The sequence below is a fragment of the Urocampus carinirostris genome, chromosome 1 (genome assembly GCF_059441175.1).
Source record: "Urocampus carinirostris isolate Australia breed hairy pipefish chromosome 1, RoL_Ucar_1.0, whole genome shotgun sequence".
In the NCBI taxonomy this organism is placed as follows: domain Eukaryota; kingdom Metazoa; phylum Chordata; class Actinopteri; order Syngnathiformes; family Syngnathidae; genus Urocampus; species Urocampus carinirostris.
In genome coordinates this window covers 10579344-10607251 of record NC_142349.1, presented here as the reverse complement: position 1 = coordinate 10607251, position 27908 = coordinate 10579344, and the positions used below count along the sequence as shown (strand labels likewise).

Genomic DNA, 27908 nt, shown 5'->3' with positions numbered 1-27908 from the left:
TAAGCAAATCGGCCGCAGTGCTGCCAGTCCAATTATAGTCCCCGCGCATGCGCACACGGATTTGAGGCTTTCCCTGGAGCTCGACGTACGCTGAACTGCGCTCCTCAACAATGACCACAATGTAAGAAATGAGGTAAGATCCACGCATTGTGACGGTGGGGAGGTAGGCATTATGAAAAAAAAACATTTTGTGTACTCTAAAAATATATAGAACTGTCTCAGAAAATTTGAATGTTGCGATAAAGTTTTTGATTTTCCATACTGCACTGAAACAAATGGCTTACATTCTGGATTTATTCAAAATGTATTCAACTGAAATATTGCAAGTCTTATTGTTTTGAGACTGTTGATTGTGGCAAAAACTCAAATAGCCCATGGCTAATAAAAGTATACTATTAGGCTGTAAACCATAATTAGCGATATCACGATAATAAAAGTCTTCCAAATGTAAGTTGATTTGTAATGAAGCCAGTACGTATGACATTTTTTGGTTGCATTACGGAAAATAAATACCTTTATCACAATATTCTCTGAGACAGTCATGTATATTTTTGAAAAGGTTTCAAAATTTTCAATGGGTCAGAGCCAATTGGTTCTAAACGTTAGTCTTGCCTCGTGCCCTCAAATCTTTTTGAAAGTTCTCTCCAGATACCCCAATTTCTTCCCACATTCCAAACTTCCACAGAATATATGATTCAATTTCCCCGTGTTAAAATTGCCATTATGTTTGTCTGTGTGTCTTCACTTGGATGTCCAGTCTCTCAATGAGCCCAATAGAAAATACTGCAGTAGCAGCTAAAATCAGACTCAAAACTAGTAGAGAACCATAGTCAATCCGTCAATGCGGAAAAATTGTCGGTTAATATAACCTCTGTGGACACAAAAATATAAAATATGTAAATGTTTATATAGTCTGTATTAGCTTAGATTTTTTTGCAAAAGCCTGGGTTTAATTTGTTGTCATAAATCACCTCGCCACCTCCCGAGTACTCACAAATAAAATATATACTTTCGTGTTTGCTTCGGACTCAGTCCTGCAAAACTAGTTAATTGATCTGTCTCGGGCTGGGTCGGGTTTTAATACGTGCTGGCCAACGTCAGGCTGGATTTTTTTAAGCCCGATTTTACCTCTAAACAGTATTCACAATTCACCTTCAATTTACTTGTTGAGTGCATTATGTAGTTCAACAAATCAACTTTGTCTTTTCTCCAAAGCCTCCAACATGACCATCACACCCACCCAGGAGAAGCCCACCCCGGCGGGTTCCTCAGCCAGCGGGCCGACGCAACCCTCCCGATCGGTCCAGCCTATGACCGACCCTTCAGTGCCAAAACGTCTGTGCTTTTACAAAAGTGGTGATCACACCTTCGGCGGGCACAGAGTGGTCATCAATGCCCGCACTTTCAAGACCTTTGACGCCCTCCTCGACGCCCTTTCCAAAAAAGTGCCTCTGCCCTTTGGCGTACGAACTATCACCACACCCCGAGGGACTCACCTGGTGAAGGGGTTATCCGATTTACAGGACGGCAGGTCTTATCTCTGCTCCGACCGGAAACGAGTCAAGCCACTCAACTTGGAGGAGGTTAACCGGCGGCAGGTGCCCTGGAACGCAGCCAGGGCTTACAGTGCAAGCCGGAGGAGGCGCCTAGGACTCCAATTCAGCTTTTTTGGAGGGAGGGATGACAGTAACAGCAGGCCGGCAAAGATTTCAGAGCGAGTGGCCGTGAGGACACCGAGGAGGCTGGTTGTCATCAAGAACAAAGACCCCAGCATGAGACGTACCATTGTGCTTCAGAAACGGACGGCGCCCACCTTTGACGCTTTGCTGGATTACCTCTCGCAGATACTGCAGTTTCCGGTGCTAAAGCTCTACTCTATTGATGGAAGAAGAGTGAGTACATGACTACTTCAAATGTTGATGCTTCAGGGAGTCCTTAGGACACTACACAATGGGACAGCCTTCTTGGTTGTCTTTCTTCTTCGAAAATTACTTGAAATATTTAAATGTAACCTTCAGAAGTAATCAGGGTGCATAGATGCTCATTATTTAGGTTTAATTCTCTCAACATGCTGTGGTCTCCAACAGACAAATTAACTTCAACATTTGTTTGTTTATTTGTGGCTTTTTATTTAGACACAACACAAAAACATCATACAGTACATCATTAATAAACAAAAGGGAAAAAAACAATTTGCACAAAAACAGTTGTACAGCACATTACCGTTATAGATAAACACGTGCCCAAAGGGTGTATGCTGAAGCTTTTAAGTGTCTACCCCATTCCAGTTTTTCTTTGCAGGGACAACCTATGGTTGCTCTTAGAATGGACAAGCTAGTTTTCTGGTCCAATTGACTTATTTTGTTTCTTGATCTAAATATACGCTTAACTGTTCACATCTTGACATAAGAAAATCAAAAAAAGTGGATAACATACCTTGCAATGCTTCAAACACAATATACATTGTGATGGCGATTCAGTGGGATTTGAAGAGTCAAAGGAAGACATGAAAGTGATTGGGAACATTATATAGAACTTGGTCTTTTAAATAAGAAAATTGTGAGCTGTTAAAAATGTTGTTAAACTCTATACAGCGGGTACAAAATGAATTGAAAATGTACATAGGTTCATAAGGTCACCTACAAGATTCAAGTGATAAATTTTCAGTTTATTCTGCAAAATTATTTGATTTATTGCTAGCGGTTAGCAACCAGCCAAAAACGGGTCTGTGATCCACTTTTGGGTCCTGACTTACTATTAATCAACAATTTCAAGTCATACCAAAGTCGTTCTCACTCGTACATAGAGTTTTAGAATATTACTTATTTTGGTTTGCAGCTTTCTTTTAGAATGAATTCCAGCTTTCTTTTAAAGCTTTACAAGATTTTAAAGAAAGCTTTTACCCTAAGAACTATCATTTTAGCATTCTATTAGCATTGGAAACATAATGTTTACTATTCCTCACTTATTTTTAAAGGTTTTTTATAATTATTTCATAGGAAGGATGAAGATTGACTAGAAACAGGTGTGAGAGAGAATGCAGAAAATGAAACTAATCCCATTCTGTACCAAGTTAGCTTATCACCAACTCACACTCCACATAAAAGATTGCTGCCATGTGGAATGTGTAAAGGATCAAATATCTCCTGTAGAAGTAAAAAGTACCAGATAAGGTTTAAGTGACCTGCCCCGTAGCCTGGCCAAACCACTAATCATATGTCTTAGTTTGATGGCCTGGCCCAGAACAGAACCACAAGACCCGCAACTTACCTGTTTGTGACAAGTATCTGCTGACCTATGGGTGAATCCAGCAAAGATGCCTATAATAATAATAATTTCCTTTGTATTGTCATTCTTTGTAACAATGTACACAGAACAAAATGTCGATACACCTGACCCGTTGTAGCGAGCCGATGCAGCCGCAGCCAACAGAGGGCGCCGCCATTTTTACCAATGTTATAAGTCTTAGGTATGACTCGGCCGAGGCGCGAACCAGCGACCTCCCAGTCTCAAAGCGGGCGCCCTACCATCTAGGCTACTGAGCTGGTCTCTATGCCATCTTTATCGATTTATTGATTTAGGCCACAACTGGCACAAAGACACAAAACAGATCTGATTCCAATGTAAACTGGTACCAAATACTTTGCGGATCTGGGACGGTCACATCTGCCATTGGGGAAAAGCTGTTGCTGTTTATGTCTGAAAACTGTTTTTTTCTTTGCAGATTGGTGGTCTGGCTGCTCTGATCTTGTGCTCTGGATTCCTAGTGGCGGCAGGCAATGAGCCTTATAGGCTCAGCAACCACAGATTTCAAAGGACAAGTCAGACTGTCCAGGCAATGGTCATGGAAACAGGGCAACCATCCATGGTGCAACAGAAAACCTGTAAGAAATCAGTAAATGGGCATTTAGAATGTAATAGAATACAATAGAGGGTATTATTGTCATTACACAGAGTTCAATGAAACTCGAAGCTGCCCCATATGGTGCACATAAATACATAGAATTTAAAGTAACAGAGAATTCAAAAGTAGTCCAATTACCATTATATGATATATAGATACAAACATGCTAATATATAGGCAACTGGAATGGTAAAGGTCGTGTCAGGAAGGCAGTGAATTACCAATGATATTTTGTGCAGTATCTGTCACCCTCTGCCACTTCTTCTTGTCTGCTACTGTGCAGATTGAGTGCCAGACTGACACAGCGTAGGTCAGCAGGCTCTCTATAGTGGAGCAGTCAAAGGTCACCAGCAGGTTTGACAAACAAACTAATAAATGGTTTTGAACACCGTTGAGCTGGCACAGTTGTGCTCCCAAAGAAATATCACTGTAAATGTTAAATTCACATACTATTATCATTCTTTACTAATCATGGCCTTTAGGACATTATTATGCTGTTGTTCCCATAAAAATGTGGAGTCAACGTCGCCAAGGCAAAACATAATGCTCAACTAAATTTAGTTGATGCCTTCCCAGTGAACAATAAGGCTGGAACTCATTACTGACCAATTTCATGTTTTCAAAATATAGTGACTTCATGACAAATGTGTCAGATGATGACACAAAGCACCTTAAAGGTTGTTTTTCTTTTTTTGTTAAATACCACAAGAGAAAGCCCAGTAGCTCAGCGTTCCACACTGTTCATGTAGCTTAAAGCAGTGTTTCTCAACCAGTGTGCTGTGAGACTTTGGCCAATGTGCCGCAGGAAATTGACAAATTTTATCTTTGCAGAAAAGCATGTCATTGTTCAGTATCTTTACTTTCTTCAATTGAACAGTGGTGTAACTGTAAAATAATCCATGGTGGCAGCGATAACGATTTTTTTCTTTTTATATACTAATCCGATCATGAGGTAGTAAAGGAAAACGTTTTCAATAAACTGTTTTTTTGTAAAGCTGTTGAAGCAGATTGCATAACAAAGTAAAAACCTTGCATTTTTCTGATTAGTATTATTTCCTTCTTTTAGTAAAAAAAAAAACTGAAAAAGTTTGTTCACTGACAAAATTTGTTGGCCAATTATACATATTAATTTGATTATTTTTTTCCCCCCAAAATAAGGTTGGGAAACACTGGCTTAGAGAATTCATGTTCACGTTTCACGGATCCCTTAACCACCAGGGTCCCAAAATTATGTCCCACTAAACCTTTCTATACTTGCTGTCTGTTGAAAATGTAAACTCCTGCGTATTTCTTTTCTCAAAAAATATTATACAATAGATATTGCCTTCACTAACCAAGTACTTAATATCTCTTCCACTTTTCAGTCCCAAAAGACAACCACAGACCCTTTTCCAATGGAAGATCCTCCAGGAATTTCTCTCTGTCATCTGAACAGTACATCATCAACCAGATAACCAAGTCTCAGAAGCAAAGCGCAAACAGCAATGCAAGATCACCTGAATTCAGCCCAACATGCTTAGAGACACGTGGATCCGAAAGGACAACTCACCAGGGCGACATTTGTACACTACCCCGGGATGACGACATCGAGAAATCCTATCGGGTGAACCAAGATGGCAGTTTGACTGTTGAGATGAAAGTGAGGCTCACCATCAAAGAGGAGGAGTTCCTCCACTGGACTACAACAGTTAGCCGCTCTGGTCTTACGAGGAAGAGAGTGTGTGCTTCAGTCAAAGAGTCAGGCATTATTTCACCTGACTCAAACATCAACATTGCCAAAAGACCATCTGAAATACTTAAACATGAGCCAACAGAGGAAAACCAGTCTCCAATTACAGGAAGAATGGTCAGCTTGAGGAATGAGGGAGAGTCAGAAAAAAGGATCAGACGAGCCCAAACTCCAGGCTTCCATCGTGTAAAAAAGGAGGCGTCTTTTGAGAGTATCAAGATGCTGTCAGAGTCCGGTGTACAAGAGAGCACTCTGGGGCATTATTCTTATTTGGAGAGGACTACTGAAGGAGACACAATGGAGGGATACTGCACGGTCAGACACAGCAGCAGTAGCCAATCCCTCTTGAAGCCTGGAAAAACTGTTATGGAGAGCAAAAACAACCTTCTTCTGAAAACACCGGGAGTAGCAGAAATTCTCAAGTTAGAAAATGATGGGGTAGAGGTCCAAGAGAGTTTATTTCGTATTTATGAGAGTCAGGGCAATTACAATAATAACCTTCCACCTTTATATAATTTCTCTCCTGTGACACAAAGCCACCACTCCACACCCACAGTATCCTGTCCGTCTAGCAATGACATTGACTTTAGCTTGCAACAGCCTACTGCTGACTCACACCAAAGACAGAAAGAGGAGATGCTGTCACTGTCATCAGAACCATTGCCCCCAACACTCCAGGTTGCACACAACCCATCATCAGTATCAAAAAATCAAGACAAAATTCTGAAAAAAACCCAATCTCAACTCCAGAAAAAGGTAGGTACAAAAAAGAACTCCCAGTCAAGGATAATGGATGAAGAGCAAATAAAGACATTGGCAACTGGGCCCAATGGCAATCCTGTTGCAGGAAAAAAGACTCTCAGTTCAACAGAAAATGTGAAAAATGTTCAAAACCCAAAGCTAGTTGAAAGAATGCGAACACATGTTTCAGGCAGACGTGGAAAAGAGTCCGAAACATTAGTTAGGACTTCAACCAAGGATAACAACATGGATAACGCAGCTACCAAGTATAATGGCCATAATGTGAATACCCCATCTGTCAGGCCTCCCATGAAGAAGAATGTTTCAGATATTTTAAAGCTAAAGAAACCAAGAAAAAAGAAAAGCAGCAAGTCCATAGTTATGAATACAAACTGGCTTGCATCCTCAGAGTTGGATCAACAAAACGTTTCGAAGATTTCTCTTAACCGCTCCCCATCTGAAATACACCAGTATGTTGAGAACTGGTTGGAGGAAGTCACTCCAGACCCAGTGGTGTACATGGTAACCTCAGATGGCCCAGAACCACACAAAAAGGTTTTGTTTCAGATAGGTTATGATTCAGAAACAGACGAAAAAAAGGAAACACAGACAGAGAGAGAAGATTTCTGCCAGACTCTCGCAACAGCTACTTGTCTCTCAGTCCCCATTCGGCTCCAAGAAGAAAGAGAGACAGCTGTTTGTGTGCCAAAGTTAGACTGTAAACAGCAGCTAGCTGGTGGATTGCCACATAAATATTCTGAGTCAAATAATGATTTACATTCATCTCAAATCAACATTTCAAGCCCCCTAAAAAAGCTGAAGATAAATTTGCAAGAACTATGCACTTCAATTCAGTCGATCCAAAAGAAACACGGCCAAACAGGAAACCCTGACGACTTTTCGGTTCAAGTGGCTTCTGTGTTCGGCGCCACTTGCAAAGCTTTGCTGTCATTTTTGTCAGTGATGGCTCTGCGAGATTGTATGAGCGGCAAACACGTTTATTCAGAAAATACATTAGAAGCCAGGAATCTATTAAAGTTCCTGCACAACATTTCTGTCCTTGAGAACCAAGATGACCGAAGAACGAATCTGATTGAATTGCACGGGGGATTGTCACCCCAATTTATGGAGAGCTGGATGGATTTCCAAACTTGGAGGGAAACGCTTGAGACTGGTTCATTTATTTCTGAGTTTCAAGACCCCCAAAATTCAACTGAAACCGTTGACAAGATAATGGAGGAGTTGAACATGCCGTGGGACCTTAGGATAGAGATTTCCTTAGCACTTCAACGTTCTTTCATGGTTGAATTTGCTGTTGTACAGAATCTTAACTGTACACAAAATCAATTTGAGGAATCAAAAGATGCAAGTGATGAATGGGAGCTGAAACAAAATAAAAGTGAGGAAGAAACTGATGTGGAAGCAGAGGTTAAACAGTTGCTGCAAAAGGAAGAAGCTGGCAACAAAAGAGAGGCAAATGAGGAGAGTGACGGAGAAAAAGGCAAGATCATTCCAGAAAAAGTGAGTGAAACAATGTATAAACACATACAAATAAAACAGGATGTGAGCATGACAGATTTAAGTACACTTAATGAGGCAGATGTGATCAACAATGATGAGGATGATGAGACAAAAAAAGTCACAAATGAAAAGACTGAGGATAAAGATGTTGATGAGGAAAAAATGAAAAATCGTGTTAAAAGGATTGCAGAAATGGAGAAACAAGAGGAACACACTAATATTAAAAACAAAAAGGACTATAGACCTGGTATGGAGAAAAGAGTGGAAGCAGAAAGAGCAGAACATGTAAGAAATCACAAAAACAAAGGTACCGCAGACGTAAAGACAAAAGTCATGGAAGAGTTGGAAGAGAATGAGGATACTCAAGAATCTAGTCTAAAAGAAGATTCTTTAAACCAAGTGGATACTTCTGGCAGAGCAAAAGATAAAGTAGAAAGTAAGGACTATTTCGGATGTAAACAAGAGAATACAGAAGAAGAAGTAGAAAACAAAGGCATGGATGAGGAACATGGTGTGGTGGAAAATATGGAAGTACAAGGAAAAGTATTTAATGAGGACAACAATGAAATACAACATGTTATGGATGAGAAAGAAGTACATCATAATCTGGTCAAACAGACCGAGAAATTAGAGGATGATGAATGCAATCGAGAAAATGCCTCAGAAGTTGACGAAGTGCATGGTCAGACACGGGGTAATGTGAAAAGTGAAGACAGCTTAGTGTCTCCTATCAGATCAAACCCAGAGGTAGGAGGGTTAACAGGTGTTCCTGAGAGAGAAAAAGAGAATAATGATGCAGTTAAGGAAAGGATGGAGAACGAAGGAACAGACATCTCAAGTGAGGAAAACAAGAACGGTAACGGTGATGTAAATCTGCTTGAGTTGCCTACAGATGAGGAACAAGTAGATTCACTCCAAAAAACAGAGGGGATAAAAATACATAAGGAGAACAATGAAGAAATGTGTCCAGAAGAAAAAGAATCACTTGAAAATCCAAGTTGGACACCAAGTAAAGCAGAAAGTGAAGATGGCTCAGGATGTTCACAAGAGCCAAATTCAGAAGTAAAAAACAAAACAGGTATCTCTAATGAAGCAAGTGAGGGAAAGAATTGGGCTTATAAAGAAAATATAGAAATTGATGACAGAGGTAACATCAAAGAGAACATGCAAGGTAACAGAAAAGTAGACGCTAACGAGAAAAGTAAGGATTATGACCTAACTGAATCTAATACAGATAAGAAAAAAATAGAAGTGGAAGAGTGGGAAGAAACTAGTACAGAGGAATCATTTGGAGACCAAAAAAAGAGGCCAAATGGGACACAATATGAATCAAAAAAAGAAGATTTTGCATATTTACTTCAAACAAGTACAAAGGTAGCATGTACAGCAAACACTCATGTTGAGGAGATAAATGAAATGGGAGTGGAAGAAAGGGAGGATGATATTGAAGATGAAAAAGAAAAATATGTTATTGAGGAAATTATGCAAACAGGGGAAATGGAAAATGAGGCCGATTTAGATGAAGAAAACAAGAAAAAGAATGACATTGAAGAAAATGCAAAAGAAGACGGAACAGAGGTCTTAATTAAGTACAACACAGAAAAGGGTAATGTTAATTCAGTTGTAACTGAACCTACTGCAGATGAGGAGCAAGAAAATTTGACAGAACTGAAGCAGAAACTGGATGAAGAGCACACCTTTTTTTCTGAAAAATCTGGAGAAGTCGAGAAACGCGATGGGAAACCTGAAGCAGAAAGTGATGATAATGGAAATGAACTCTTGATTGGTAGGTGTTCCCATGAAGCAAGTCCAGATGTAGAAGTTAGAGCTCGTGTTCATGTGGAGACTTTTTTTACAATCCCACAAAACAAATCAGCTGAGGAAGAACATTTAAACTTGGAACATGCTACTGAATCACCAGAAGATGATTTATCTGATGAGCGCTTTGAGAAGGACACAACTCATGAACACGAGGAAGGAATCCACATTTTGCACCAAGATAATAGTCTCAGCCACCCAGTGGAAATATCACAAGAACTCCTGGACTTTGTAAACTCTGCACTGCAGTCTTCTTCACTCATTATTACGTATGACGATCGTGGCCACATCAGGATCGAGTCTGATCCCGCTCAAATCACAGAAGTTAGGAATACCCGAGACCAGGTAAATCAAAGAGATAGCACATTCGGTTTGAAATGTCTCCAGAGCCCAGTAACCTCGGACTTATCAGATTACAGACCAGAAAGTTTGGAAAGTTGTAGGTATCAAAGTCAAGACTCACTAACCATCACTTCGGAGAGTAATGAAGAAGCTTCAACGAGTGCAGCGAATTGCCTGGCTGAAATAAACAATCTTGAAGGGACTACCTCCAAAATATCCAGAAGTCATTTTGAATGTGGGAGTTTCTCTTCAGGTGACTCCCTTACTGAAGGTTCAAGTGATGCTTTTTCTTGTTGCAAAAAGCTAGACAGTGACCATATCCCCATTGCAGACAAGGACCCAGATCCTAGTGATGGAGTTTTGATTGACCAAGGTCGATGGTTACTCAAGGAAAACCACCTCATTAGAAATTCACCGCCAGTGTCTGAAGGCATGTACAGAGATTTGGGCACCACTTCCGAAGACACAGGAAACTCCAGTGACGAGTCCCAGACTCACAAACTAAACCAGCATAGTCCAATGGCAGCTATGTCCTCATCTGAGCTTGAGGAACTTGCTAAACCTCAACCACCAAGGTGCAACTACTTCACCATGCCACATGGAAGCGACTCAGACCCATTCCAAGAGGACACTACTGACAGAAGCTGGAGCAAAGACAAAAACAGTATAAGGGGGGGAGGTTTTAGAGTGGCGCCAGTAACAGACAGCTCAAAAATGTTGACCCAGAAAAATGCCAGCCTTTCATCTTTTGCATCTGTGGAGTTTAAAATAGCAGATAGAAAAGTGCATCCTGAGGGAGGAGAATCCTCGGTCAGGGTTGAGGCAAGAGCAGACTCAAGTGGCAGGCATCAGTCACAAGACTACACAGAGACAATAAATGTGAGGTGTGGAGAGTATTGTCAAATTCTTTAACTGCCTAAAAGTTTCAACAAACAGAGGTGACCAGATATCAGTAGACTCAGAAGGGTTATGTTCTTAATAATAGGATTCTTAAACAACTATCATACGCCACAGTGTTGTCCCACAGTTTGAAAACTTCTTACGATAATATAACTAGCGCCAACCTGCCCATAGGCCTTTCCTAATTTTGATTCCAGGAAAAGAACAATCAAAATCGCCTGTGTGTATACCGCTTGACCTTTGTCTTCTTGAGTTATACCTGAATTAAGAAAAACACTTTGTGTGCTAATAAATTACCTCACGTTTCATTATCCTGCATTTTATTGTCTGCCAAAACTGGTGGTTTTATAATTCTGTGTTGTATCGTACTGCCTTTTCCAATGCATAATATTAAATGTGTTTTACAAGACCAATGTAAAAATCTTGAATTGTATGAAAATGTAAATAGATAAATACAATATTTTTCTATTCATATAGACTGGTGTTTTGTGAGTTTTGTTCATATTGTTATGAAAACAGAGTGTCAGGAAAGAAATACTCCTTGCCCAGGTCCCAAAGTTCAAGTTCCCAAGTTGACTTTGCAACACACCTGTGGGTCGAGTTACTCTTAACCGACCACGTGATTAAAAGAAGCGGTTATTGAATACTTATTCAATAATATCTCCAAAACCATTTGATAAAATGAGAATGCAAACCATTAAAATTTCCACGACACTGTGAAAACACATTTTATACGTAGGCAAATAAGTGATTATGTTCGCCTACCGGCTGTTGTTTTTGGACTGTGTACCGGAACGGTGCATTCGCAATGATCGCAGCAAGGCTTTAGGGCTAGGACCTTAGCTTGGCCTTTTGGCTGAGGGTAAGTGTCCCGGCTCCTAGGCTTTGTAGCGTATTATGAACTGACCGATAACGGATAATGGATAATGAATAACGAAGATAGAACAATAACCCTTAAAAATCCATCCCCCCACCTCCACTAGAGGACGCTGCGAGGCCTCAAAAACTCTCCTCTCTCCCCCCTTCTCTCGCTCGCTCTTTCCCTTCCTCTCGTCAACCATCAGAATGCAGTTTTTCACGAAAATCGATTTCTCGTTTTAAAAATCCCTCAGTGAGTGATTTCTACAACATATCTGACAACATACAAATCGCCTTGCCTTTTCATCTAGGTGCTACCATATCATATTTTGCGATCAAAATGTCTTCACAAAATTTTGAAATGGAATGTACTCTTTGAGTTGGCTTGTATAGGAAAACGTCAAAAGTGTCAGTGCAAAACTGCGCGTTTGATACGTATTCGTGGGTCCTTAACTATTCGTGTGCGTGTGTGAGTGTGTGTGCGCGCGTGTGCGTGTTTCAGTAGACGAAGGGTGCGGCATTTAAATGACTCACATTTTAGAGTTGCCTAGTTACTGCCTGGAGTTGTTTTCTTTTGAAATGAAATAAAAATACATCGTGAACGTTTGCATCTCATTGAAAGGGAGGGGGACACAATGACTCATTGAGCGCTGCCCAAATGCTCGTGATTCTCTTTCAGAACAGTCTCTTTTGGCTCGACTCATCTAAAAGAGTTGGCTCCTTTGACTCCCAAATGGCTCTTCATTGTTGTTATTGTTGCTCTATATATACTATGAAGGGACAGAGTGTATTTTCTGACTACTACATGTATTGTGTAACCAAAAAAACAAGTGCTAAAAAGCACAAGCGACAATACTAACTACAGAGATTTTAAGTCATTTGTCATTCATTTTTATTTGTATAGCCCTAAATCACGAAGAGTCTCAAAGGGCTTCACAGATTATTACACTATATTACACAGACTATTTTTCAGCCGACGAGAAGAGTACGGTAGGTTATTCATATGCTATGGAGTAGAAGTGAGTTTTAAGCTTGGATTTAAAACATTACCACTGAGGTTGCAGATCGGATCTCAGGGGGAAGAGCATTCCACAGCACCGGTGCCCGGATGGAGAACGCTCTCGAACCTGCGGAACTCTTCTTGGCTCTTGGGATCACCAGAAGACCGGCACTCTCAGATCGTAGGCTTCGGACCGGGACATAGGGGGAAATCATATCTGAAAGATAAGAGGGAGCAAGTTCATGTATGATTTTGTATAATACTAAGAGAACCTTGAAATCACATCTAAGGCTAACTGGGAGCCAATGCAGGTTAGCCAAAATCGGTTTTATGTGATCGTACTTTTTTGTCCTAGTTAAAAGCCTCGCTGCCGCATTTTGTACCAGCTGAAGAGACTTGATTCTAGACTTCGGGAGACCAGAGAGTAGTGCATTACAGTAATCGAGATGGGAGGTAACAAACGCATGAATTATAATTTCCGCATCCGACTGAGACAGTAAATGAACGGATTTTAGCAATGTTACGAAGATGGAAGAAAGCGGTTCTAGTAATTTTCTTTACATGCGTTTCAAAGGATAGATCAGGGTCAAATATGACACCTAAATTTTTAACTGAGTCACTCTGTGTGGTGTGACATTTGTCAATGTTCACAGCAGTTTTTGAGAATAAGTCACGGCATTTAGATGGACCAATGACTAACATTTCGGTCTTTTCAGAGTTAAGACGCAAGAAATTGAGTGACATCCACTCTTTTATCTCAATGAGGCAGGCCTCCAAATTTCCACAGTTTAGTGTGGGAGATTCCTCCAACGGAAGATATAGTTGAGTGTCATCTGCGTAGCAGTGGAAGCTGATATTGTACTTGCGAATAATATCACCTAATGGAAGCATGTAAATGCTGAAAAGAAGGGGGCCAAGCACTGAACCCTGCGGAACACCACAGGTAACCTTAAAGGGCTCAGATGTCATTTCGCCATATTTAACACAGTGCGTCCTATCTGAGAGGTAGGATCTGAACCACGAGAGGACGGTTCCTGAGAGACCAATCCATTTTTCCAACCGTTCTAGTAGGAAATTGTGGTGCACTGTGTCAAAAGCAGCACTAATATCCAGCAGCAGCAAAAGTGATGAAGCGCCAGAATCCATTGCCAGTAGGAGATCATTTGTTACCTTGATCAGAGCTGTCTCAGTAGAGTGGTTAGCCCTGATTCCTGATTGCATAGATTCAAAAAGGTTATTCTCGGATATGAAATCATTCAGCTACTGTGCCACTACTTTTTCAAGTACTTTAGAAAGGAAAGGTAGGTTTGACACAGGTCTATAATTAAATAAGATTTCTGGATCAAGGTTGGGTCGTTTCAGTGTGGGTTTAATAACGGCGGACTTAAAAGCTGCTGGAACTACACCTGAGGAGAGTGATATGTTTATAATATTTAGAACTGAAGGTCCAAGGACGCCAAAAAGACTTTTAAGAAGTGAACCTGGGAGCGGGTCGAACTGGCAAGTTGTCGGTTTGGCTGCATTCACCTCCTGTTTGAGATCATCAAGTGACAGTTCACTAAAACTGGACAATTTCCCTGGACAGCCACCCTGTCGTGCATCTGTAGATTTCAGCCCTTTAATATGTGTGGTATTAATAATGTCTTTAGCAATTTCTTCCTGTATGCATTGAATCTTCTTAGTAAAGAAGACCATTAAGTCATGAGCAGAGTGCGTCGAACTATCTGCGATAGTCTGTTGCCTTGTAAGCAATGCTACAGTGTCAAAAAGGACTTTGGGATTGTTCTTTTGAGACCTGACCGCACAATTATTATTATTATTTTTCACACAGCATTTTGCAAATAAAGTGAAAAAGGAAATACAATGGGATGGGAAACAAGAAAAATAGAAAGCCAAATAAAAATGAACAAAAAAGGGTAAAAAATGTATGAAAAAGACAAAAATAGAAAAATTGTTAAAAAGACAATAAGGAAAAATCCACCCAACCATCCATTATCTGCACCGCTTATCTTCAGTAGGGTCGCGGGGGTGCTGGAGCCCATACCAGCCGTCTACGGGCAGTGGGCAGAGGACACCCTAAACTGGTTGCTAGCCAGTCGCAGGGCACAATAAGGAAAAATGTAAAGGAAAAAGGAAAAAAGAAAGAGAATATGAGAATAACAAAGAAAACAATAGAAAGAAGAAAAAAGCAAGAAAAAGACAAAAGCTAGTAAAAAAATAAGAAAAAAAGAACAAAAAAGTCATAGAACAGACAAAAAGAAAATAGGACAGAAACAATGAGAATTTGAACTAAAACATAAAATAAATAAAAAGCTAAGGAAAAGAAAGACAAATGTAGACAAGAAGAAGTAAAAATGGATACAAGAAAGAAAGCAAGAAAAGGATAAACACTCGTAAAAAATGGAGAAAAAAGAAAAATATTGACCAATCACGTCCGCCTTTAGAAGAAGAAAAGTCTCTCCCAAACAACCAGGAGCCAGCTCCAGCCGTTTCGCTTTCAAAGAGCCTGCTTGGAATGCCGTTTGGTTTGCGAACGAGACATAACTACTACTAAACGCAGGAGTGTCACTCAGCTAGAAAAGGGGCGTGAGATGAAATGTTCCCAAAACGGACAAATTCATGTGAGGACAAAATTTACTTGAATGTCGTCATGTCGACCAGCAAAAAAAAAAACAGCATCCGGGTGGAGGGATTGGGAAGGAGGAAGTCAAAAAGCAAGTCTGTAACCATGGAAACCTGCATGTCAGGGTAAATGTGAGACCTTGTTTTTTTTTTTTTACACAAATAGAAACATTGGCTTCTTGCAGGTCCCAAATTTCGCCCCTCGTATAACTGTCAGGTCTACAACAGCCAAAGTGTCCATTTATATTAATTAATTTGGAATTTACCGAACATTCCTTTCACAAAATATTTCATGAAACACCTTAGATTTGCTGGGATCAGGGTCCTCATTTATAAAACTGTGCGTAGGAATGCTCACTAAAGGTGGCACATGGAGGAAACACAGGAAGTGTGTGCGAACAACAACTTCCTAGTTTTTAAAACAATTCACACGCATGTCCCTGTTTCTCTTTATAAATCACAATTAACTCTCAAGTTGGCGCACGTGAGGGGGCCGCCCCTTGAAGCCTATAAAAGGCTCGGGTAACACCCTTGATGAATGTTCAAACCTACCAAAAGCGAAGATGACTAAAGCTGAAAAAACTGAAAAGCACATTTTTACCCAATGAGAAGTGGAGGTTCTTTGGGTGAAGTGGCTTGTCAGTAGCAATTTTTATTTGAGAGGCTTGGCGTTAGCAACACAAATGCCAAATAGGCAGAGGAGTGGCAGCATGTGGCAGATACTGTCAACAATATTGCCTCAGAGGACCGAACCACGGCAGAAATAAATGAGAATACCCTGATTGTAGGCTACTTAATCAAATGTCATGCACAACAACCATGACATTTTAGTAATCAATGAAAACTATTGAATACTTAGGATTGAAAAATGTATTATATGTACTGTATTTGTGTGAGCTCCCAGGGGAGTCAATGTCGTTTACGCCTCTTACTTTGTTTTTTCAAATGTACTCTTCATATGTGTTACGTGAAAAGTAATTTTTGATCTTTTTTGGCACAAACAAATCGATTTTAGAGACTTTCTTTGGTTTAATCCATCTGCCGTTGGGTCGTAGTTTCCAATTTCTCCAGATATTTTTGCGTACGGCAACGCCAGAGCTTCCGTAAAAGTCCGCACATGCACCTCTAAAGTTTTTTTTTTAATGTAAATTCCAAATGTTGCTTAAAATGGTGTACACTTTGTTTAGTGGGTACGTAGTCTTTTTTTAAATGAGGCCCCAGGTTTGTCAAATTGATTTACTACCACCATAGTTTCGGTATCTATAATTGATGTTAAAAATGTCGGAAAAAATTGTTAAAACGTCATATTGTCAGATATAACGGAATTGTGAATATGCTTAATTGCTGTTAAAATTGTCGAGAAAAATTGTTTAAACCTCACATTGTTTATTTGCTGTCAATAGTGTCAATAAAATTGTTCAAACCAAAAAATGGAGCAAATAGAGTGGCCGAAACAACAGCGAGCGACTCTTTAGACCACATGTGTCAAACTCCCGGCCCGCTGGCCATGTCCGGCCCGCCGTGTAATCATATCCGGCCCGCAAGACCAATTTACATTATTGTTATTACTGGCCCGTCAATATGAACAATCCTTGGACATCATATTCTGACGTTTTAGTCACTGTACCTAGTCCTTCATATATGACTCATACTACACTATATACCAGGGATCGGGAACCTATGGCTCGCGAGCCAGATATGGCTCTTTCTTTGAGTACCTATGGCTCAGAGACAAATTTAGTTGCATGCAAATTTGCAAATTTTCTCCATCTCGTTCAAAACTTGAGCCAATGATCCTGTTCAGATACACGCAAAGCCAAACCAAAGCTGATTTAATGAGCAGTACTTTTCAGAATATCTAGGGCAGGTTTTCACTACAATTTACAGTCAAGATGTCAAAAAAAAAAACTCGTTTTGGCTGTACAAAGCTAAAGAATCCTTTATATAAAAGCTCACTATATAATCTGTGTTCAGTGTTCAGATACTTTTTGATGAATCCACGGAACAAATTGTAAATACGCGAAAACACCGGAAGATCACTTAAAGTTATTTGATTGGGTTAGTGGGAGGAATGGGTGGAGCTATGCAAAAAGTGCAAGCACTCCCTCCCATCTCTCGCCCTACTCCGTCTGCGCCAAAGGTAAGCACAGCAGGCTCCCTGTTCTCAGAATGTTGTGACGTTTTTACAAAATAATTTGTTTAGAATTTTCATATTTCTACTTTTGACAGGAGATATATTAAGGAGAGTAAAATCTTTTGGGATATTTAAGTTTTTTTAATATATACATTGACATAGGAGCAAAAGAATTTGAATGTTATTTTAACGTTAAGTTGTTTAAGTTAAGTTCTAAGTTGTACAATTTAACAAGATTTTTTTATTTACAGCAAAATAATAAATATTTTATAAGTGGTTTAAAGTTTAAATTTATTATTCTTGTCTCTTTTTATTCATATTTATGTTCCAAAAACATTCAGTTTAAGTGTGTTCAGTAAATGTTTATCCTGGTTGGCCTGCGACCTTAAGTGTGTTTTGAATTTTGGCCCCTTGTGCAATTGAGTTTGACATCCCTGCTTTAGACGCTATTCCTAATAGAATAGCCGTATCATTTCTTCCTGATTATGTAAATTGACCTCAAAAGACAGTAGAAAAGGATCTCAATTATTATCTAGAGAGTTATATTCATAGCATCAAGGTGTTCAAAGAGGCTAACAACCTTTTAAGAGTGGATACAAAATTTTGGCAATCTATGAGCAAGTAAAAAGCCCCTTACTGACTCCACGTAGAATTAGATTCAGATTTGTGAATGATAATAGTATATAGAGGATACACAAATGAGTGACCCAGCACATTGAATTCATGAAACGAGTGGTGCCATGCCCAACCTTTCTGTGTCTACGGCAAAGAACATATGGAACTACATCACAAGCCTCACAAACCCGAAACACCATATCATAAATTGCACATCCTATCTATCCTATGATTTACAAGTTTTACTTTAATTAAGAAACGCCACCTTCAATTGCATTTGTTTTTGTCGCATGCTAACGAAAGAACTTGCCTGTAAAGTGCCCGCAGTAACTAAAAACTTTATATATTAACTGACCCAAGGTAATAAAGATAAAACACTGGAGAACAAATAACTTTGTTTTGGTTCCCGTCGATCCTGTGCACGTTGAGTTGATGGTGAGGCCGCTAGCATGCCTTCCATCGTGTGTGATACAATAAGGGGCAGAGCTGTCGTCTGTCTTACGTTCTTATTGGCTGAAAACAGCGCTGTCGGATCTATCAACTGAGCTAAGCCCTGCCCCCTTGACACAAACCGTTTGACCATTTTACAGTTTAAAATGTAAGAAAAAAACACAAAAAAAACCCCAACAAAAACTGTCGAACCGCAATGCAAATAAACAATGCGATTGTCTCATTGCCTTTGAGGGCGGGGCTTAGTCACAGGTCAATTAGGGATGGACGGTGGGTCCTCAACTCAGACCAGATGAGAACCATTGCAATAAACTGATGACCAATCCTGTGAAACCGACAGTAGTAAGAAGGGAAAAAAAAGGTTTTGGTTGTCACTCCCTTCGTGAGTGAGTAATTGTTTGTCTTTGTTGGTCTCGAGAGAGGATGTGTCACGAGCCAGATGTGTACTTCATGTGTGGATTCACGATTATGAGAGCTGGCCCTCGCATTGGCTTTACTTTTTGCTTGGAAGTGTCATCATCAACAAATAATGGATCCATCCTCTTTGAGTTAGTTTATAGTTACAAACACGGCACTAAGATTATAGGCACTAAAAATGTTCAATTTATTTCATTAAATAACTACAATTCAAACTTTTGCAGTATAAAAGTCAAGTCAGGTCATGTTTATTTGTTTATTTAAACACATGGAGTCTCCATAGACTACTATTACACCATTTTTACATTTTTGTTGCAACTCGTTGGTCTCTCTGTCGTAAATTTTTCACACGAGTTTATGTAAATTCACCCCAGTAGTGGACCAATTCACCACACAAATGACACCTGGCATTGTCTTTTTCTGTTGTTGAAAAAAAAGGCTGCCCTTCCTGTTGGTCTTATTTTACTTCTGATAAGGTTTTGTGCAGATTTGGCCCTCTCTTCTGCCTGGCAGGTAAGATGTAGCGGCAGGCCAGGTAACCAGAGGTGCTAAAAATGTGCCTGTCAGTCACACAAGCCGGAAAAGTGGCCAAGGGTGCCAGGTATGAGAGAAGTTCTGCGCTATCTGCATATGGAAGCGGAAATTAGCGGAGGGTGAAGTATCGATCCCGGGACAATAGCATCGACCTGATCCAAGTATTTGTTTAGTATCGACATGACGATATTTTGATCCATTTGCCCACCCCGCCTCGTACCACTGTTATTTTAAAAATACACTTTTTATTTTCCAAAAGAATTCATGTCTTTGGGCAGGGCGTGACGTGTGAGGGAGAAAGGAATGAGTGGATCGAAGAAACGACCACAGGCTGAGGAGTTTACTATTGTGCAATGCTGCCATCCGATTGGCTGGGTGCAGGCTCACTTGTTAGGCATGTGCTCACCGCTCCACTTCCAACAGACACGTTGAAACGATCCCGCCCTTCACAAACTCCAACACAAGGCAAATATTGTCAAACGCCTCACCACATTGAAATTGGGCTCGACGAAGCTATTAAAAATTATGGTTTTATGAAAATGTCGCTGCTTTATCGAGGATTTCAGCTGGGGCAGCCGGGCCTCTTATAAGGCCCCTTTTCATTGTTCCGAACTACTGGACTTTTTATCGTGACGGGCCTGTAACTCATTCAAGGGAAATATAAAAATGTCAAAGTTGCATAGCTTGTTTCTGTGCGTTGAATACTAGACTGTGCCCTGCGTTGACTTTACTACCGTAAATTTTAAGCAGGAAATTAAAGGGACGATATGTAATGTAGTGCCTCATGGTTAAAAAAACATTTAACTCTCTGTCCTTGTTTTAAGGGCCATTTTATTACTTTTTATACAGCGTACATGGGAATGGGAATTAAAGCAACATTTCATTTTTTTCTACCAATGGGACCAATCTAGGAAAAGTCATATGATTTAAGGTTGATGAAAAATCAATTAGGGTTTTTAAGATCAGAGTGGCAAGTCATTTTGACCTGAGGAACACTGGAGGGTTAAAAGTGTAAAGCAGAATCAATAAACTCTTATAAACATCCATCTATCCTCACTAGGGATGTGGGGGTGGCTGTGGTAGCCGGAATTTAACCCTGCACCTCCGCACTGCAAAGCTTCGCACTAACCACTCAGCTGCCTTGCCACCACCTATACAAGTATGCAGTTTTAAATTACGTAGGTCAAGGATTCAGCATTTATTTCACCAGAGGCTCACCTGGAAAGACATGATATGATATGCAGCCCTCTTGCTGCTTTACGCTTCTTATTTTTCTAGATTATTTTCCTTTTCCCTTTTTTTTCTTTTTTTAATATATTTTCCCTTGTCTTTTCCCCCTTTTTCCTTTTTTTTTTCTTTTCTTGGAACAAATTACAATTGGAATCAAACAGGTCTTGGGAAGTGCAGAAAATGAAAGATGAGAATGAAGATGGACAAAAGAAGCTGGAAATTAAGGGAAATAATTGGAATCATAAAAAGTAAAAAGACGTAAGTGCCCAAATAAAGTATTACCATGAAGACATAGAGAAGGCTAAAAAGACAGAAGACAAAGACAGATGGCAAAAAAAAAAGTCGAGTGAATAGGAAATGAACAGGACAGGACAGAGAAAAGAAGAAAAATATATACCAATAGAAAAGTAGAAAGAACAAAAAGACGAAAAAACAGAAAGAGATAGAGGATGAAGACTAGTACACTCATAAAAATGCTGCAGTTTGGTCACTTTGAGTCTCTGTAGTTTGTATTCTTAATTGTGCTCTTAGCACTCATTCTCGGTTGCACTGCACAATAGCGAGACATCTAATGGTCAAATATTACACACTGTCTTTAACACAAGCACCCGCACCCAGTTACACTTGGGAACACCTACCAAAGGGATTCATCATACACATACACTCTCACTTTCTCTTTTTTTTCCGTTTTTTATCGGGATTGTGATATGACAAAGAACTGTTTGATAAGAAAGCTACACATCATTGGTCCTACTAATTTAGTGACAACCACGTGATGAGTTGACTTGTGCTCGGTTAAAACAGCGCCGCGTCCATCGAGTCCCTAACACCCCCCCACACTCAGCAACTGGTAGTACAAAACTTCTTGCATCATCCATGTGGTCGAAAAACGAACACGTCAGGGAGTGTTTCAGTCATACGGGATGTGCAGCGTACAGCAACATTTGCTGGTTTCCTTCACCCGAAGGTGGGGTTGACACACCTAGGACGCGATCCAGTTGGACGGCATTCTCTCCTCTGCTTTTTCGCTCTGTTCTCACTCTTTGCTTCACTCCAGTGCACAGCACAATCATTGCATTTTTTCAAATACAACATTTGTCATCATTATCATGTGACAAAGCAAACATGGCCCGGCGAATGAAGTTGTTTAGATTTTTAAAAAATTTGAAAATTGAGTGACATTTAGGTTTTCTTGCATAATTTGATGGTACGTGAATTTGCAAAGGATTCACGAACAATATCATATGGCAAAACATGAAATTTTGTGTTTCATGAAAAGGAGTGAAGAAGAAATATCCACTTGCTTTCTCTGAGGGCAGCCCATTTTTTATTGTTGGTTTTAAGGGATGAGGACATTATATAACTCGGGCTTCACCTTATGACTGAAGAGTACATCAACTTTGTCACAATCCTGCGCTTAGGTTTCTGTTTCTCTATAGGTTTATCTCTATCTCTCTCCAAACGTTCTCTACTTTACCTTACTTGGCCAACCACTAACAGGTTCAATTTTCCTCCTCATGTCTGTGGTCACGTGCCTTGACTCCCCCATGGTTTTTACTCCTTTCACATCTCGGTTTATTGCCTTTATTAGTACTCTGCCCCTTGGTTCCTTGCTAGTTTGTTATCGTTTTTGCCATGTCCCAAGCACCCTTGTCTCAGCTCCATGTTCTTCCAGTGTATCAAATCCCTGCCTGCTCTTCTGGATCACGAGCGCACGCTGATGAACTCTTGGACTGCTTGGGTTTACTGGAATACCGACCCCTCGCCTGTGTTTTAGATACTGTTGCTTCGATACCTGACTTTCCGTGTACCGAACCCTCCCTGGATGGAGGACTTTATATACCGGACTAATCTGTGCTTCGGGGGCACCCCAAAATGGTTCTTGACAACGAGAAATCATTTTGGAACATTTTGTTCGATCTTTGAACTTTTGTTGGAAAAAACAAAAACAAATATGCCATTAACAGTTACTTTTGTAAATTTTAATTATTATTTTTGTCATCAAGCAAATTGAAATGTAGTTAAAAAAAAATCCACTATCAGATACAAACATTATTTTTCATTTTAAAATAGTATAATTTTGCTTATTTCATGCACCATTTTTAGTGTTTGTATTGAAAAACAATTACAATTTCAGTAAAATTAAAAAGTAGATGGAAGGAAAACAATTTTACCTAAATTACAGTATTTACCTGTGCTGCCACCTTGGCTATAACAAATAATGAGAAAAAGTTTAATATTGTCAACCAATTCTAAATTTAGGCTGAATGGAATCCCCTGAACATTTCAACATGATTAATTGCTGGCCAAAAAGCTAGAAACTGTGTTGCCATTTTTAGCCGACACTCCCGCACGTGGCAAAATGGTCGTACTGAACTGGTAAATTCCCACTGAATGTGACTATATGGGTGGCACTGTGGAGAGCTGGTTTGCACGCTCGCCCCACAGTTCAGAGGTTTTGGGTTCAAGATACCTGCCTACATATGTGGAGTGTGCATGTCCTCCCCGTGCCAGAGTGGGTTATCTCCGGCACTTCGGTCCTCGTCTAATTCCCAAAAAAATGCATGGCAGGGTGATTGCGAGGTCTAAATTTTCCTTAGATATGAGTGAGCGTGTGAATGGTGGTCTCCATGTGCCCCTGGCTGGCAACCATTCCAGGGTGTTTGCCAGAGTGACCCTCAGTACCAGAAGACAGTTGAAAGGGCTCCAGCCTTTTGTGAAGACAAGCAGCTGGAAAATGAATAGATGGATGAGACCTAATGCTTGAGCCGCGAATGCCGACAGGTATTCACAGATTTTTGTTTTTTTTCAATTAGATACAGAACGTCTATTGTTCCTCCCCACAAATATGCAAATATATTGCAAAATATTCCACGTACCGGGTTAATCTCAAGGTTAACCCATCTGGCTTGTTTGCTGTAGAGCTGTGATGTCCTTGAAAGAACACACAACTTTCAAAATGGCACATCCCGTTAACACAACATGTGAGGCAAGCTCCGAAACGGAATGTGATTGTAGTGAACAGCGGTTGCACACCGCTCATTTCTGTCTGGAGAAATTGGTACTTTGCTTATGCCGTCGCTGGTGACCTAGTGACTTATTTGTCGGTGTTGTGTGCTTCAACCTCCAAAAGCTGGGTAGGTTATGTTTACCTTCAGCTGTAAAAGCATGCGTTTTTTGTTTGCCTCTGCGTCCTTTCAGAATGTGTCTTTTTTGTGTTTTTTTTCGCCACGTGGTTTGCGATTGGTGTAATTTTGTCCTGTTAGCTTTGATTAACATCGGGGCTGCTTTCTTTCTTTCTTTGCTCCCGTTTGGCGTTCGTTGGCTTTCCACGTGTGTCGTTTGCCTGGCGTTAGCGCTGGTTTTGCTCTGCCTCTTGATTGATTACCGGCCTGCTTCGCAATTTTTGCCGTAGGCGCTGCCGCTTTTCGTTGTTGGTTCCTAGTTAGGTCTCTGCGTGTTTAGGGTTGTTCTGCCTCACGTTTTCCCACCTAGGCTGCCGCGACTTTTTGTTGATCGGTCCCGATTAGCCCCCTTTTGGCTGCTCTCCGAGTGTTTTTTGCCAGTTAGCCCCTTTTTGACTGCTCACTTTTGTTGTACCATTACTGCATCCATCTGTAACGCAACGACTAGGCATTCTCCACAAAAACTAGTCAAACAGCTTAAAAACTCTTGTAATATCTTCCACTAGTTAACACGTAAAACAATGAGGCTGCTGGCTTGGTTTAAATCCAGCTACCAGCTTTCCTGTGCGGAGTTTGCATGTTCTCCCTGTGCTTGTGTGGGTTTCATCCGGGCACTTCGGTTTCCTCCCACATTCCAAAGACATGCATGTCAGGTTAATTGGCCAGTCCAAATTGTGTGAAAGTAGGTGTGAATGAGAGAGTGAGCTATCTGTCCCTGTGTCGCCTGCAACTGGCTGGCAACCAGTTCAGGGTGTCCCCAGCCCACTGCCCGGAGATAGCTGGGATGGGCTTCAGCACCCCCGCGACCCTACTGAGGATAAGCGGTGCAGAAAATAATGATTGACAGTTGATCAACTCGAACAAGTGAAATAGAAAGAACAGGATTCAAGTCTTACCATTGACAAAACTGTGCTACTCTACTTGTGGAGCACTGTTGAAATGCCCTTTAGCAAGGCACAAACACTGCCCCTAGTCTGAGGCGCACTAGTGTTTACACATGTCTTGGACTCAAATGTTTTTGAATCTGAGTTCATTGAAGTGTGTAGTAGCAATTTTTAGAGTAGTTCATGCATCCGCTAACACTTAGTAAACAACACCTGCCTGATTCACTTCTCAGGGTTGTTTCGATAAAAATCAGATCTCTATCTTCATATCTTGCTTTCCTACGCTACGGATGGTTGGTTGTGCTTTCCAGTTGACATTCATCCGAGAAAGTTTGCATTTACCCTTTTGAAATCGAATATGGTTGCAAATGAAAAGGCTTAGCGACAAAGCTAATGGTGTGTTTGCCGTAAATTCCGCAACATGATACGATTCAAGAGCCTGTTCCAATTTCCTTATAACCAAACAACGTGTCGCTAACACACGCGGTAGAGGGTCAGATGACTTTGACTCACTGGAAACATTCAAGGCATATACAACTGGCTATAAACAAGCAACAATGAATAATAATGAAGCCTCCTTCACTTCAATTTTCATCCCTTTTGCTTCTTCCATACCTTCACTCAAATTCTTAGTTCCCCGCCCTTTTTTTCTAACCTTTCCTCACTCAAGCTGTGACATGCACTCATTTGCCCCGACCTCTTTCTCGATTACAAGCGGCAACATTCTTTCTTCCTGAAACTCCTTCCTCTGGAACAAAAGCAGGAAGAGAAGGGTGTTGATCGGCAGCAAATGCTACTGGAAAATCTTTGACGTTGTGTTTATATTTACACAAAGTCATATATTACAGGAATTAATTAACAATAAATAGACAGCCACATTTTCAGTAGGGGGGCTCGGATCTTCTGAATCAAAAAAACAAAAATAAACATGTCCCACAATATGTGGTATGACGTCTTCCAGGAAGTAAACGCGGACAACTTTTCTTTAATTTTTGTCGTCCTGTAGGAGTAATGTCCAAAACTTTTGTCCCTATCATGGAGTGGTGGGCCATGCATTTCATACCTGAGCCTTCAGTAGTCTGAATCCATCCAACCCTCAAGAACTATTCGATCGCTATAAAACTTTTGCTGCAGCTACAGCTGTGACACATATAACAAAGCATCAATAATAACATCATTAAGACACATATAACAAAGCATCAATAATAACATCATTAAATTGCAATATTATTTAGGAATATTGCCAGACTTTACTCACGAAAAAAAAAAAAAAAAAATTGTACACAAAATCCATATTTATTTCATTCATGGAGAAGATTTCAATTAGTCTGTCATACATATGATTGTCTGTAAATTTCGGCTTCATTAAGAAGTTCATTTCTATTACCATTGAAGCTAATGTTGACAGTTGTGGCCTGTGGGCCTGTGAGCCAGAAGTACCACTTGTAATTCGTGGGCTGAAAGTGGCGGACAAACCATTTTCCCGGTTGCGACAGGTTTGCTAGCTTCTGAGTTGTCGCAACTGTCTTAAGGATGTCCATCTTTTCTCAAAATGTTGTCTTGAAAATCTGCTACCAAAATTTTTTCTCTTCTTTCAGCCGTATGTTTACAAAAACATTACATCAAAGCAACAATATATTTGCTCTTTAATAATTTGCTTTTGCAGCTTGCTATATAGATACAGTCTGATAGCTCTGGCTAGTATACTCTACACTAACCAATCATTCTTCATCTTCTTGAAGTTTATCGGCGGTTGTCACAGTCACTTTGGTGCATTGCTCCTTCTTGGCCAATCATAGTTTGTAAAATGATTGATTTTCACAATGCCTGCTAGAAGGCCCTGATATCGCCAACTTGAAATCTGTTTAAAGCAACATCTTCCTCAACACTTATTTTATGAAAAGTTGACAGCAGAAGTGATTGTGAAGGCTTCTTAGGGGATTTCCGACTTTGGTAACAAGTAATTGCTGAAATGTGATTGGTTAAATGCTTACATATGAAAACATTTATATATAAAACATATCTTGAAGAAACACAACCAGGGGAAAGGCAATGAAAGGAAGCTGACAGACGATTTTGATTTAACAAGTATTTATGGACAAAATATGATTAATATCACATGATTTAGTTATTTTTTAGGTCGGCTTAGAGGCCTTGCAGGTCCTGACGGCCCACCACTACTATAATATGTGATTATGATTGGGCTAGTCTGTCTCCCTGGCAACCTGTGCACATTCAACAAGGTCCAGTATTAAGGGAGTTCCCGCTGCAAACCCCAGTCAGTGAGTGAGTCATCTGCTGCCTTCCCACAACAAAATCTCCATCTACTGAGTGACAAAGTCAGGAGACACCAAAGCTGGAAAGTATGTACTGCAACCTAAAATGGTCCCACTGTGTGTGTGCGCTTGCGTGTGCGTGCGTGTGCGTGCTTGTACGTGAGTGCGCGTGTAGGAGGAGTGTTGCAGAAACCTGTTGCGGGTTTAGTTATGTATCGCTTGTGAACGAAACGTCTCTGTGAGCCAGCTCTTGAAAAATCAAGCGTTGGTTTCCTTTGAGAAGCTTTTTTTCCTCTTGTGATTGGTCAATACGCATTTACCTGTCGTGGGTTCAAATCCAGCTCCAGACTTCCTGTGCGGAGTTTGTATGTTCTCCCCGTGCTTGCGTGGGTTTCCTCCGGGCACTCCGGTTTCCTCCCACGTTCCAAAAACATGCATTTCAGGTGAATTGGTCGGTCCAAATTGTCCATAGGTGTGAATGAGCGAATGAGTTGTCTGTCCGTGTGTGCCCTGCGATTGGCTGGCAACCAGTTCAGGGTGTCCCCTGCCCACTGCCCGGAGATGGCTGGGATGGGCTCCTGCCCCCCGTGACCCTAATGAGGATAAGCGGTACGGCTAATGAGATGAGATGAGATTATTTTTCAGAGATTCTGAGTTGCTTGACCTTAAGTTTTACTTCGTATAAAAGGGTTCAAAGTTTAAATTATTTAAACGTTCACTGTTGAGTGAAAAAATATATGCTATTGAA

The 27908-nt window shown here is 40.4% G+C and overlaps 1 protein-coding gene across 1 annotated transcript; it reads left to right on the top strand.

Moving 5' to 3' along the window:
* The first annotated feature begins 72 nt into the window (after positions 1 to 72).
* Positions 73 to 11429, top strand: rp1 (RP1 axonemal microtubule associated). Its single transcript, XM_088326149.1, has 4 exons — positions 73 to 133; positions 1216 to 1892; positions 3725 to 3884; positions 5269 to 11429. The coding sequence occupies exons 2-4, from the start codon at positions 1224 to 1226 to the stop codon at positions 10965 to 10967; spliced, it is 6528 nt and encodes a 2175-aa protein (XP_088182275.1). The 5' UTR covers positions 73 to 133; positions 1216 to 1223; the 3' UTR covers positions 10968 to 11429.
* Positions 11430 to 27908: the final 16479 nt, after the last annotated feature.